General features: G+C 38.2%; 1 protein-coding gene across 15 annotated transcripts in view; it reads left to right on the top strand.

The window, feature by feature from the left end:
- FN1 (fibronectin 1) overlaps positions 1 to 12,614 on the top strand; it is a 67,107-nt gene that overhangs the window by 49,412 nt on the left and 5,081 nt on the right. For 2 of the 15 annotated variants that reach the window (XM_019727038.2, XM_074312871.1), the window contains 10 exons: positions 42 to 311; positions 1,486 to 1,673; positions 2,554 to 2,641; positions 3,742 to 3,918; positions 4,730 to 4,819; positions 5,047 to 5,226; positions 6,353 to 6,442; positions 7,745 to 7,851; positions 8,851 to 8,989; positions 11,193 to 11,357. In XM_019727038.2, coding sequence (XP_019582597.2) covers positions 42 to 311; positions 1,486 to 1,673; positions 2,554 to 2,641; positions 3,742 to 3,918; positions 4,730 to 4,819; positions 5,047 to 5,226; positions 6,353 to 6,442; positions 7,745 to 7,851; positions 8,851 to 8,989; positions 11,193 to 11,357 — 1,494 coding nt within the window. Of the gene's footprint in view, positions 1 to 41; positions 312 to 1,485; positions 1,674 to 2,553; positions 2,642 to 3,741; positions 3,919 to 4,729; positions 4,820 to 5,046; positions 5,227 to 6,352; positions 6,443 to 7,393; positions 7,852 to 8,850; positions 8,990 to 11,192; positions 11,358 to 12,614 lie in introns of all 15 variants that reach the window. The other 13 variants (XM_019727034.2, XM_074312844.1, XM_019727032.2 and 10 more) reach the window with 7 other exon arrangements.

Below are 12,614 nucleotides of genomic sequence, written 5' to 3'. Positions count from 1 at the left end.
TTGCTTTTCACATGACCTCTCACCATTAATTTGCCTAACAGACATTGATCGCCCTAAAGGACTGGCATTCACTGATGTGGATGTTGATTCCATCAAAATTGCTTGGGAAAGCCCGCAGGGGCACGTTTCCAGGTACAGGGTGACCTACTCAAGCCCTGAGGATGGAATCCATGAGCTAGCCCCTGCACCTGACGGTGAAGAGGACACTGCAGAGCTGAAAGGCCTCAGGCCTGGTTCTGAGTACACAGTCAGTGTGGTTGCCTTGCACGATGCTATGGAGAGCCAGCCCCTGATTGGAACCCAGTCCACAGGTATATGGTTCACTGCACCATTTGGGTGCTCCACCGAGCAGCGGCTTTATGCCCTGCTGAACGAATTACACGTCATCGGGCTATCGATTCCCGTGTTAGGGGGTGACAGAAAAGCAACCTCTCTCTTAGGAAAGACCCTCTTCAAGAGGACTAGTACTAAACAATGAAGTTTAGGTGATAGTTAGATAAAGTCTATAATAAAAGGGAAGTTTGGAGTTGCTTGGCTTATCAACAAGGCCATCAAGTGAGACATTTGAAGATAATACTAAAATTGTGGATGATTTCCTAAGCTATGACTGACTCCCTGTGGTTACGTTCACTGTGTAAAGGAAAGAAGTTTGGCATCCTAGAGCTTAATCTAAAAAAAGGAACCCAAACTGGGCCATCTCGTAGCAGCATGATTCTTAGAACACGAGGGTAAGACCTTCTTTCTCGGGTTAGATATCGGGTATAATTTGCTTAAATGATTGAGAACCAGACACACAGGAAACAGCTGATAGGGCAAATGCTGTCCACAATACTTTATCCTCTCGTGCATTGTTTCCGAAGCAGAGTAGAATGCTAAAGATGTGTCCTTGTGACAGCATAAACCCTGGAGGTGACAATCTGTGTTACTGCTCTTTGCTTCTCTTTTCTGCTTCTGTTGTGAGCCAATTTTCTTATGCTGCACCACAGAGACTATTTCCAATTTAGCAGTGATATCTGCCACAGGGTCCAAGTAAAGAGAATAAAAAACATAGTTCTAACATAGTTTTGGAGGATGGAATACTCTGTGAAATGGTTTTCCATACAAAAAGAATTTATATAGGAAAAGGGTTATTGCTCATCTTCCCATACAAATGGAAAGTCAATTTTAATGGCCAGTAAGTTCATTTGACTTTTGTTTTTTTAAGGGAAAGCAAAAAACATCTTCTAAAACCTAAAGTCTGTTAGAATTCTGACATTTACCCATGTTTCCAGTGATTCTGAGCATTGGTGGATATAGAACATTTTTTCAGCAAACATTTTCTTCATTTTGCATTCCTTCTTGTACTTTCTTGTACTGAATCTTTTCTTGACCAGGGAACCCAGCTAACCAAACAAGCACAGTCTTTTCTACTTCTTGGAATTCACTTTATTTTCCATTTTCCCGACTTCCTATAAGATAACCTCTAACCAATGACCATCCTAACAGCCATTCCTGCACCAACCAACCTGAAGTTCATTCAGGTTACACCAACGAGCCTGACTGCCCAGTGGACACCACCCAATGTTCAGCTCACTGGATATCGAGTGAGGGTCACCCCCAAGGAGAAGACAGGACCAATGAAAGAAATCAACCTTGCTCCTGATAGCTCCTCTGTAGTTGTACCAGGACTCATGGTAAGAAGTGCCTTTTTTAAATTGGAATTAAGGAGTAGGTCATTTCTTACACAGTTTAAAGTACTGGAAATATATAATATGATAATAAATCTCCTTATGTTCTTTGCCCTTACCATCAAATAATTTTATTGTAATTTTGTGTCAAGTAGAATTCCTTTATGTTGACCTAAGGTTTTCCAGAGGACTATCGGGGACAATTTTATAAATCGCTTTGGATGTTGCACAGCTCTTTAGATGTATTTTGTTTATTTTAAAAGGTTGTGTGTTGGGGGGCACATTTTGTATATCTATAGACTGAATGCATAAGTCCATTTTAGTCATACATTTTCTGCGCTCTGTTACTGTGGCAAGGAATAGTGTCCAGTTTGTACCAGAGCAGCCTGACCCTACTTCCATTAAAACATTTTCAGTCTTTCTAGATGTGCATGCAGAAAACTAGCCAGAAACCTAGGAAATTTATGTACTTTTTAACATAGGCTTAATTCCAGGAGCAACTACAGAAAGAGGGTTCAGAGATAGAATAGAGAATTCTCTTTGCCTCTCAATGATCACAAAAATTCATGGTTTACACCTGTCAGTTCATAAAGAAGAAAAATACCCATTTTCCTCATTTTTTATCCATTTAATTTAAGTATGTAAGTTGTGGTTTACTTCGACTTAACCCCTAAGCACATTTTTAAATTCATGTAATTTAAATAGGTTGTTGATCTTTTGCAGTATAAGAATGGAATTAATCTAGGAATTTATAGTTTATAGTGCTGTGAGTTTTGTTAGTTGTTTGTTTTCCTCTTATAACCATGGCGTTTTTCTAATGCTGTAGTGAAAACCCCTGGGGTTCAGAAGATCACATTGCTAAAGCTTACTGTGCTCTTCTTTCTAGGTGGCTACCAAATATGAAGTGAGTGTTTATGCTCTGAAGGACACTTTGACAAGCAGACCAGCTCAGGGAGTTGTCACAACTCTGGAGAGTGAGTAATCTGCCTTGTTAGTATATACAAACTTTCTGTGTAAATGAAAATTAAAGAATGGTAAATGATTTTTTAGATTGCTAAATTCACAATGGAATGATTTCCAATTTGGGAAGTGATTTGCTCCCCCAACTTTTTTACTTACTACTGGCACCTTTTATGCCCCTCCAGAAAGTGGTCTCCTGGCATGTATATAGAATCACTTCATGATGTTAAAACACCAGTGTTTATGAACTAAGATTGACACCTAGTTTATGCTCTATTTGTTAGAATTTGTTTTCATAGACTTAAGTTTGGAGAGGCCTCACTGCCTTCTTCTGTATCTTAACAGTGCAATAAATATTGGATAAATGTGGACCCAGATTTTAGTTTTTGCCATATCATTAACTCATGGTACGTTCTTTCAGATATCGTAGAGAGTGTCAAAAGTTTCATCATCTCGGGGCGGCCGGTTGGCTCAGTTGCTTAGAGTGCAGTGCTCGTCACCGGTTCAATTCCCACATGGGCCAGTGAGCTGCGCCCTCCACAACTAGAGTGAAAACAACGACTTGACTTGGAGCTGATGGGTCCTGGAAAAACACACTGTTCCCCAATATTTCCCAATAAAAATTAAAAAAAAAAAATTTCATCAGAAAAAAAAAAGTTTCATCATCTCTAAAATAGGGATGGCATTGCACCTGTTGAGAGAAAAAATACAAAGCCCTAAAAAGTGACAAAATACTAACAATACATGTATATATATAATTGCTGGCTGGCCATATTATTGTAACTCCTACTACACATATTTTACATTTTAATAAATTAATAATTTTAGAACTTATTGAGGTATTCATAGATACTATACACACAGCCTTGGGACCCACTGGTAGTATCTAAAACTTTTCAGTTCTTTAGATAAAAAGGTATGTAAGGTGAGTATTTTCGTATTTCTAATTATTGTCAACCTTTCTTTCTGGATGCCACAGAAGAAAAATCTACACGTTATTTGTCATATGTAGAAATGGATGTATTTGGTGTATAATAAAGAAACACTTTCAAATATCAAAACCTTACCTATATGAGCCAGCCAGGCACTAATCTCTAGCTATGATCCTGTGCAGATGTCAGCCCTCCAAGAAGAGCCCGTGTGACAGATGCCACTGAGACCACCATCACCATTAGCTGGAGAACCAAGACCGAGACGATTACTGGCTTCCAAGTTGATGCCATGCCAGCAAATGGCCAGACTCCGATTCAGAGAACCATCAGTCCAGATATCAGAAGCTACACAATCACAGGTCAGGGAACTCACTGTACTGACTGCATTTGTTCACTGCTGCTCACAACGTAATTTAGCTTAGTAGTTGTAATTCTACCACTTACACTGATTACATTTATTTTCAGTGTTTTATGATAGCCCAGCTCTATTCTTTAAAAACTAATTTTCAAACCATGATCAGAAATAGTTTTGTCCTGTGAATGCCTGATTGTATCTAATGTTTGCCAGAGCAATGGCATAAGTTCCATTCATCATTTTGATTTTTAATCAGTGTACCCTTCCTTCTATAAAAACAAATTATAATGCAATGCTTAAAACCAAAAGAAACTAAAATGGTGGCATATTGCTCTTAACATGAACATTGACTTTGAAGCATAATTAAAATTTAAAAAGTGAACAACACTACTTCATGAAGAGCAAAGTTGTAGTCAGAGAATGTTCAATATCTGGGTCAATTCAGGTCATTTGGAGATTTAAAATTCTGATTCCAGTTACCAGCCAATGCGCATCTGATTATGATAAAGTGAAAACACATTCAATAGGTGCTCTCCCCTCATTCTCTAAAAGGGCCTCTTGTAACATGGCATTTTGTGTTTCAGATTTATTTTAGCCAATACCTTTGTCTGCATCAGTGATTTTTCTGTTGAGATATGTTTCTTATTAACAGTTAAGACCCATACCATGCTCTAATTTATTGTTCATGGGTGACCCACTTCTGTGGTCTATATAAATATGGGATGGTAGAGGAACCATGAATATTGCAGATGAGTTTGAAATATTTCCTAGTAAATCAAGATCAGATAACAATATAATCTCTTCACAAATCTCAGGTTTACAACCCGGCACTGACTACAAGATCTACTTGTACACCCTGAATGACAATGCCCGGAGCTCCCCTGTCATTGTCGACGCTTCCACAGGTAACTACTGTCTACTGAAGAAATGCCACTGACTTAACATGTGATCAGTCCATGTGAACCTAAGAAACAAATATGAGGCTGATATTTTTGTATTATAGATCTCAGTTTCTTACGGTTTATAAAACTCTCAGATTCTCTCAACTCTGTTCATAAGGGCTGGGAAAAGAGTGTGGAGTAATTTTTTGGGCTATAGATTTTCTTAGAGACTTAATTTTGTTTTCTTTTAGCCATTGATGCACCATCCAACCTGCGTTTCCTGGCCACCACACCTAACTCCTTGCTGGTATCATGGCAGCCGCCGCGTGCCAAGATTACTGGTTACATCATCAAGTATGAAAAGCCTGGGTCCCCTCCCAGAGAAGTGGTCCCTCGGCCCCGCCCTGGTGTCACAGAGGCTACCATTACTGGTATTGCTGCTTCCATGCTGCTATTTTTCTTCTTACTCCCTTAGGACATGCAAAATGCTTATCAGCCTCCAACTGTGTCTTTGATATGATACCATGAGAACAAGAAGCCCATTTCTGATCATTTCAACAAACATTCTCTGTGTAGGAGCTATAGAGCTCAATACATCCCAAAAGGCATGAATTCATAAAAATGCAATAATTTCAATATGGTCACAGTAGCATAACTACAATCTTTTTATTCACTGTAGGTTTGCCAGATACCTATCAGTCTAGTCCTAGAAACTACATTGTTCAAAGTAAACTAGCTAATTGTGATCCTCTCCTCTCACTCAACTCCCTAAAGACCTGATGATCTTGCAGGACTTGCCAGGTCTGCCGTTACCCCTCGTTAACCACTTTCACAGAATAGGTCTTGAGGCAAAGTGATTCCCACCTACCCATATTGGAGAGAATGCCGGGAATGGGGCATAGGAGTTGTCCATTTCAGTGGGAAACATAGGCCTCTGGGATTATTTTTATCCAAGAGATTAAATTTTCAAGCTGTATGTCATCTGTACTTAAAAATCCTATAGAACACACAGGTACCAAAAGAAAACACTGTTTTGTTTTGTTTTTTATAAACTGTGGGAATAGGAAAATAGAATCAGATATGGGAGGAGTTGAGTTGGATACTTCCTATAAGGACCCCTGGTCACTCTTCCTGCAGAGCACTTACCTGTAGTCTAACTTCATTGATCCTGTCCCTGAGGGCTGTTTGGTTATTAGGCCTAAGTAGATTCAAGTGTGCAGTCTGCAATGATCTGTAGATTCCACTGGCAGTACACAATGCTGATAGATTTTCTGAAATTCAAAATGGCAAATAAGACCACATGTTAAAAGAGTATCCAGGAAAAATAACATAAAAGTGCTTATTCCTGTCAGGTTTATTAGTAAGATCATTAATTTGCTAAGTGGCCGTTGTATGTAGAGCATTTGGGGTGTTTATGGGGAAAAACTGAAGTCGATTTGACCTTAAAAGGCCAAATGACCAGAGGGAGAGAGGACACTCGTCCCAGGAGTGTTTCCTGGTGAGCCTCCACTTGACTAGCAAAGCTCACAGCCATAATGTGACCTGTCCTTCCCTCAGGTCTGGAACCAGGAACCGAGTACACAATCCAAGTCATTGCCCTGAAGAACAACCAGAAGAGTGAGCCCTTGATCGGGAGGAAAACGACAGGTAAAGAAAGAGCACTTTTCGGGTATCAGGGAGACGGTTGAGACAAAACTAATTACAAATGATCAATTTTGTATTGAGAACGTGCTCCAGGTTTTGATGCATTTCTCATGACTCTTTGTTCTAACAGCATTGCATATATGTTGTGTTCTTTGATAGCACGAATAACCTAACATAATCTATTGTGTTTTATTTTTTTCTTGAGTTCAGTTTCATTTTTTTCTTGGCCAGTCTAAATAAAGCCTTTTATTCACCTTTAAAATTAAAAAAAAAATTCAAAACACTAATTTCAAAATATTAAAATGTAAAAGTGAAATTGCTATCATTGCCATTCTTCTATACCTTTTGTTGAAGTTAAAAATGTTTTTTAAAACAGTTGGGAGGAACATCCCTCCTATTTTTTATTATTTGGTTTCTGACACTTGGAGCTAGAGAATGTTTAGCTCCCAATCTCAGTTTAATTTGAAGAAAATGTGATTATTTCTGCTGCTAGAATTTTAAAAATAAACATGTACGTATTTTTATTTATTTTCATCATTTTAAACCATTAAAAAAAAAATTGAGCCAAACCGATGCTGATATAATTAGTGTGGATTCTAGTTCACATGATTCTCAAATGAAAAAAAGGAACAAAAGGCTGCAAATTTCAGTTTCATTGGCTTAATTTGAGCAAAGGCAGCTTCTGTGATGCTCAGTGGGCCAAAGCTTGGTGTGTATGATAAATTCATACTAACACTTTTTTCATTCTAAACTATAAAGAAATCTTTGAGGGGAAAAAAATCATAAAGATTCCTTTCTGGAAAAAGTGTTTTGTGATCGAAGAACTGCTAATTTTCCAGGGGCTTTGATCAGATTGATACACAGTCATTGTTACCTGAATTGATAATGACTACTGCTGCTACTTCTGGGAGCTTAACACGCTTTGCTTTTTTGGCTCTAACCTCTCTTGGCTAGATGAGCTTCCCCAACTGGTAACCCTTCCACACCCCAATCTTCAAGGACCAGAGATCTTGGATGTTCCCTCCACAGCTCAAAAGACCCCTTTCATCACCAACCCTGGGTATAACACTGGAAACGGTATTCAACTTCCTGGCACTGCTGCTCAGCAGCCCAGTGTTGGGCAACAAATGATCTTTGAGGAACATGGTTTTAGGCGGACCACACCGGCCACCCCTGTAAGGCACAGGCCAGGACAATATCCGCTGAATGTAAATGAGGAGATCCAAATTGGTCATGTCCCCAGGGGAGACGTAGACCATCACCTCTACCCTCAAGTGCTGGGACTCAATCCAAATGCTTCTACAGGACAAGAAGCTGTCTCTCAGACAACCATCTCTTGGAACCCATTCCAGGAAAGCTCTGAGTATATAATTTCATGTCAACCAGTTGGCATTGATGAAGAACCCTTACAGGTAATCAATTTTTCTCTTTACCTCTGACTCGGTAGCTTAGAAAGGAGTAAGCTAGATCACTGAAGTGACCAAAGCTCTGATGTAATGTGGCTACATTTCTAGGACCTCTTAGGAAGGTGTCATACTTAAGCTCTGATGTTTTTCTTTTGTTAGTTTCAATGTGGTTCTACATTGGGGGTTTGTACCAGAGTGTTAGTAGCTTTTATTTAGGAAGAGAGAATAAAATCATTTCTATTATTCTCACACATTTGAGACTTCTTAGTAACATAGACAAAGAAATGATCCTAGAAAAGAGAGAGAAATAGTCTGCCTGAATTTACGAAGGGCTAAAATGCCATCCTTATGGCTTGTGCTTGAAGAATCCCATTACCCACCATATGTCTACACAGAAAGAACTTAGGTGAAGCTGTACGAATCAGCTGTTAGAAGTGACTCATTCTCCAACTAAAACTCCTATTCTTTAATTTGTCTTGCCGGTATCAATTTTATTGTGTTCTTGTTTTCAGAAAGTGGCAGAATTTTAAAAATTGACTATAACTGTGGAAGGTTTATGAGATTAGAAATTTGAGTTTGAGGATTTACTAAAATGTTTTAAGGACCCCATGTTGGGGTCGAGTGCCACCTTGCATGGGGTGAATAAATCTCCCTACATAGCAGTGTCTACATTTTATGTAAAGGGGACAAGGGTTTCCAGAGGGCTTGACCTGTGACTGCAGCAGGATGAAAAAAGGAGGTTACATCTAGAATTACTGAGGGATGCTAGTAACTATGGAACATATGGGAGTAGATTTCTGGCGGGAAAATCTGGCAGATAGAAGTGAGGACCCCTCACCCAAGTTCCATTTCTCTCCTCAGCTGGTTGGAATCTTTACTCCCTCTTTATTTGTCTCCCTTTATTTTGTTTACCAATGAGGGTTACTGATAAGAGAATAGGCAAAGTCATGTGGATTCCTCCCTCTAATGTTTTGTCCTCCACTTTGGATGTGCCAATAATTATAGTTCCGAGTTCCTGGAACTTCTGCTAGTGCCACCCTGACAGGCCTTACGAGAGGGGCCACCTACAACATCATAGTGGAAGCACTGAAAAACCAGAAGAGGCACAAGGTCCTGGAGGAGGTTGTCACTGTGGGCAACTCGGGTATGTGAGCACCTCTGTCCCTCAGGCCCAGGCTCCCCTCTAGACTACACCAGAGATGCTTTTTCCACCAACTCTTCCTTGACTGCTGTTGTCTTTTAACTTTGGGAAATAATGTTGTACATCATCAGAAGTAAATGAGCAACTTTAAATTCATTTATTTTTCCCCTCATCATATCCTAGTATCTTTGTAAAACGTGTACATGTTTGACAATCTCAAACAGTGACATGATGATAGACCTGGAATGGATTTCAAATATTTAGTCCAACACTCTTGAGTCCCTGCTAGTGAGTATCTGAGTTGGTCCAGGGCACAAGTCTCCTGATCTCTTTTCCCAGACCCCATATTGCTCTCCTCTTGAGTGCCTTTTAAGTACTAATGACCTGTAAAGGAAATTCCCCATCTGCAGACATTAGGGACAGCTGGTGTTTGTTCCTGATGTAAAGTGCTACCAACACAGCCCATTTCTGTCCAAAGAGCTCCCTTATTCCAATGTTATTTCAATTTTTTTTTCTCATTATATAGATCCAAATCCTCTATTAAGGTTAAAGGGTCATTGACTCGTTGTACCACCTGGAAAGTCCTTTTAAACCAGTAGTGTATCACTTGGATTTTCAACCTGCAGCAATTGAAGATTCATCAAGGAATACAAGATAGGGAGTAATCAAAACTGTGAACCTTGAATCTTCCAACCAGAGGGTTCTGTATCAGCAGGGAGTGCGAAATTCTTTTTTTGCCAAATGACAGGTTTTATTCCTAGGGCCAGTTTGCTTAATCTCAGCATCCTTCCTCTTTTGATAAATGTCTGTGCTATTTACGCCTGTGAATTAAGCAGTTGAGAATTGGGGGTGGGATGGAAGGGGAGGGATCATTTTGTGCTTCTTGTGGTATACATTTATGGTAATGCATAGCTTTTGTCTTGGGTGGTGGTACTAGTAGAATGCCACGTAAAAAGAATTTCAAAACACAAAGGTCTTTGTGCTTTTCCACGTCATTTTTTAAAAACAGATTCCACCTCCATAACTTTCGTCAGGTGGAATTTTAACTCCTGACTGTTTTTAGGAGAGTTATTGAAATCCTTAGTAGCAGTTTAGTGTTTCCTTCCATTTTTCTTTCCAACTCTATTCCCAGCAGCAATATTCTGCATTCTAGCCAGGTCCTAGCTTTGAGACATTTCAGACTTTTTAGTTTCTCCAAAGCTCTACTTTCTTCCAGGGAGATGCCTTTTAAAATATTAGGCACTTCAAATATCTATGGAGTTTGAGCTTTGGATTTTTGCACTGTAAAAAGAAATCTACACAGATTCAAAGTCACAAAAGTTAGTTTATTTGATTTTTAGAGAATAAGTTTAACCATGCTGTTTCATAAATTCTTAAAATTATTATAATAAGCTTAAAATAACCTTTCCCAAAACATAAAGACCAGGGTCTTAGGCAATGTGAAGAGACTCCATTACTTATTTCTAAGTCATTCATATCCCATTGCTTCCTCTTATTGGAACAATTGATTTTATTGATAAAGTAAAGCAGTCCTACAACTATGATAATAATGTCCAAAATCTAGGATTTTTGCACCTTTCTGCAAAAAATGCAATAATAAAAGTAAAGATCACATTATAATGGAATATAAAAATGCTAATACTTTTGCATTAAAAGCAAAAGACGCCCTCTACTAATTATTGTTGATTGATGAGCACCTGCTAAATGTTGGCAATGGACCAGTGCTTTGAATTCATGATCTTATGTAGTCTTCACAAGATCCTGGGCAGGTAGAAATATTCTCATTATTATTCCCATATTACAGATGACTATAATATAATAGCTAGCTGAAGGTCACTCAGGTACTGATGGAGAGACATTTCCAGTCTTTACATCGCACCGAAGTTCTTAACGAGCTTAAACAGTGTCATGATCTCTTCCACGTTCTATAGACTAGATTTACCAGAAATTATTTTTTTAGAACTGATAGCAAAAATGAAAGATGGGTTCCTTTTAAGATGCTTTTTGTGGTCAGTGTCCACCGGCAACATGTAAGTGTTCTTTATTAGAACAGCTATTACATTCACAGAACAAATGAATGCTTCTTAATGCCACTGGGATTTTTGTTTGAAATTAAATCCTTGTGTAAAATAATTCACTTTTCTTCTTATGGTCCAACACCACCAATAAAATCTCATTTTTTTCTTCCCTCCTTTTCTTTGTGTAGTTGATCAAGGCCTACCCCAACCGACGGATGACTCGTGCTTCGACCCCTACACAGTTTCCCATTATGCCATTGGAGAGGAGTGGGAACGATTATCTGAATCTGGCTTTAAACTCTCGTGCCAGTGCTTAGGCTTTGGCAGTGGCCATTTCAGATGTGATTCATCTAGTGAGTAGCTTGCTTTATCCACCCACTTGTCTGTCTATCTCTTCTAGTTCCACGCATTCGCGCAAAGTGCCAAGGACTCATGTTTGGCCGACATAGGCTCTTCCAAACATGAAGCAAACAAGGGACGACTGCTTGACTCAAAGTAACATTTTGCATCATAGAAAAATGATGGGAAATTTTACTTGTGGAATATTGCTTCATTTCGAGGGTGGTATGTCAATATGATTATTTATTGAAATAAATTTGTGACGGTAATATGATTTTTTAAAACATTTTCTGTTAAAATAAATGAACAAAGTCAAATTCTTTGGAGCCCGGTCTAATGGGAGACACAAAGAATCCCCAAATCGCTTTTAATCTTTAGTGTTGACTGAGTTCGGACATGAACATTTATACTCACAAACACTGCTATCTCTTTCAACACAAACCAAATATATTATACTATACTCACACACAGACACACACACACTCATATCACACAGGTGCATCACACATCGGTCAGCTTTAATCTTCCTAAGTAATGTACAGATAGTACATTAAGAGAGTACAGATAATCTACTTGTAGATAATTAAGAATATATATTTGATTTTCAAATCATATAGAAATTTTAATATTTTAATTATTTTTTACCTAAAATAATCCTAGGAATTCCTTATTATGCTGTGAGATTAGTATTAGAATTTATAAACTTTTCATTTATGCTTTGTTTTTAGGGGATATATTAATAACAATTGGTTCATTTTTATGTGTTAACCATTATGCCTTATAAACAGGCCTCTGATAGACACATCCAGAAATCATATTTGGAGATATAAAACATAATAGATTTAAAAAATATTTTCAAAGGATCTTACCTAATTTGTATACATGAAGTGATTTAATTCAGACTGAAATATAAAAACAATGTTTTTTCAGTGCAGACTACTGTGCTTGACCATCTGAAAATGGAAAGATAGAAGTGCCATGCTGTTTAGGAATTGGAATGTTTTTAACATTTGGTATCAATTAGGAAGTTTTTAATTTCTGAGCTGAACTACTTTTAAGTTTGTATATTTATTACCTATATAAGTACTTAGGTGCAATTGTGGGAGCAATTTTTTGGCTCAAATTATATATTCTTTGCTTAGATGTCATAATTGTTGATTAACTTAAAGTTTAAGGAATGAGTGATGCTGAGAAAATGGAAGAAGGAGTGCATTGTGTTACAACTTCTGAAGTGTTTTGTTTCAGTATAAACCTTGGAAATTAAAAGTCAT

Source organism: Rhinolophus sinicus, linkage group LG01, assembly GCF_036562045.2.
Source record: "Rhinolophus sinicus isolate RSC01 linkage group LG01, ASM3656204v1, whole genome shotgun sequence".
Classification (NCBI taxonomy): domain Eukaryota; kingdom Metazoa; phylum Chordata; class Mammalia; order Chiroptera; family Rhinolophidae; genus Rhinolophus; species Rhinolophus sinicus.
This window is presented reverse-complemented; position numbering and strand designations above follow the sequence as displayed.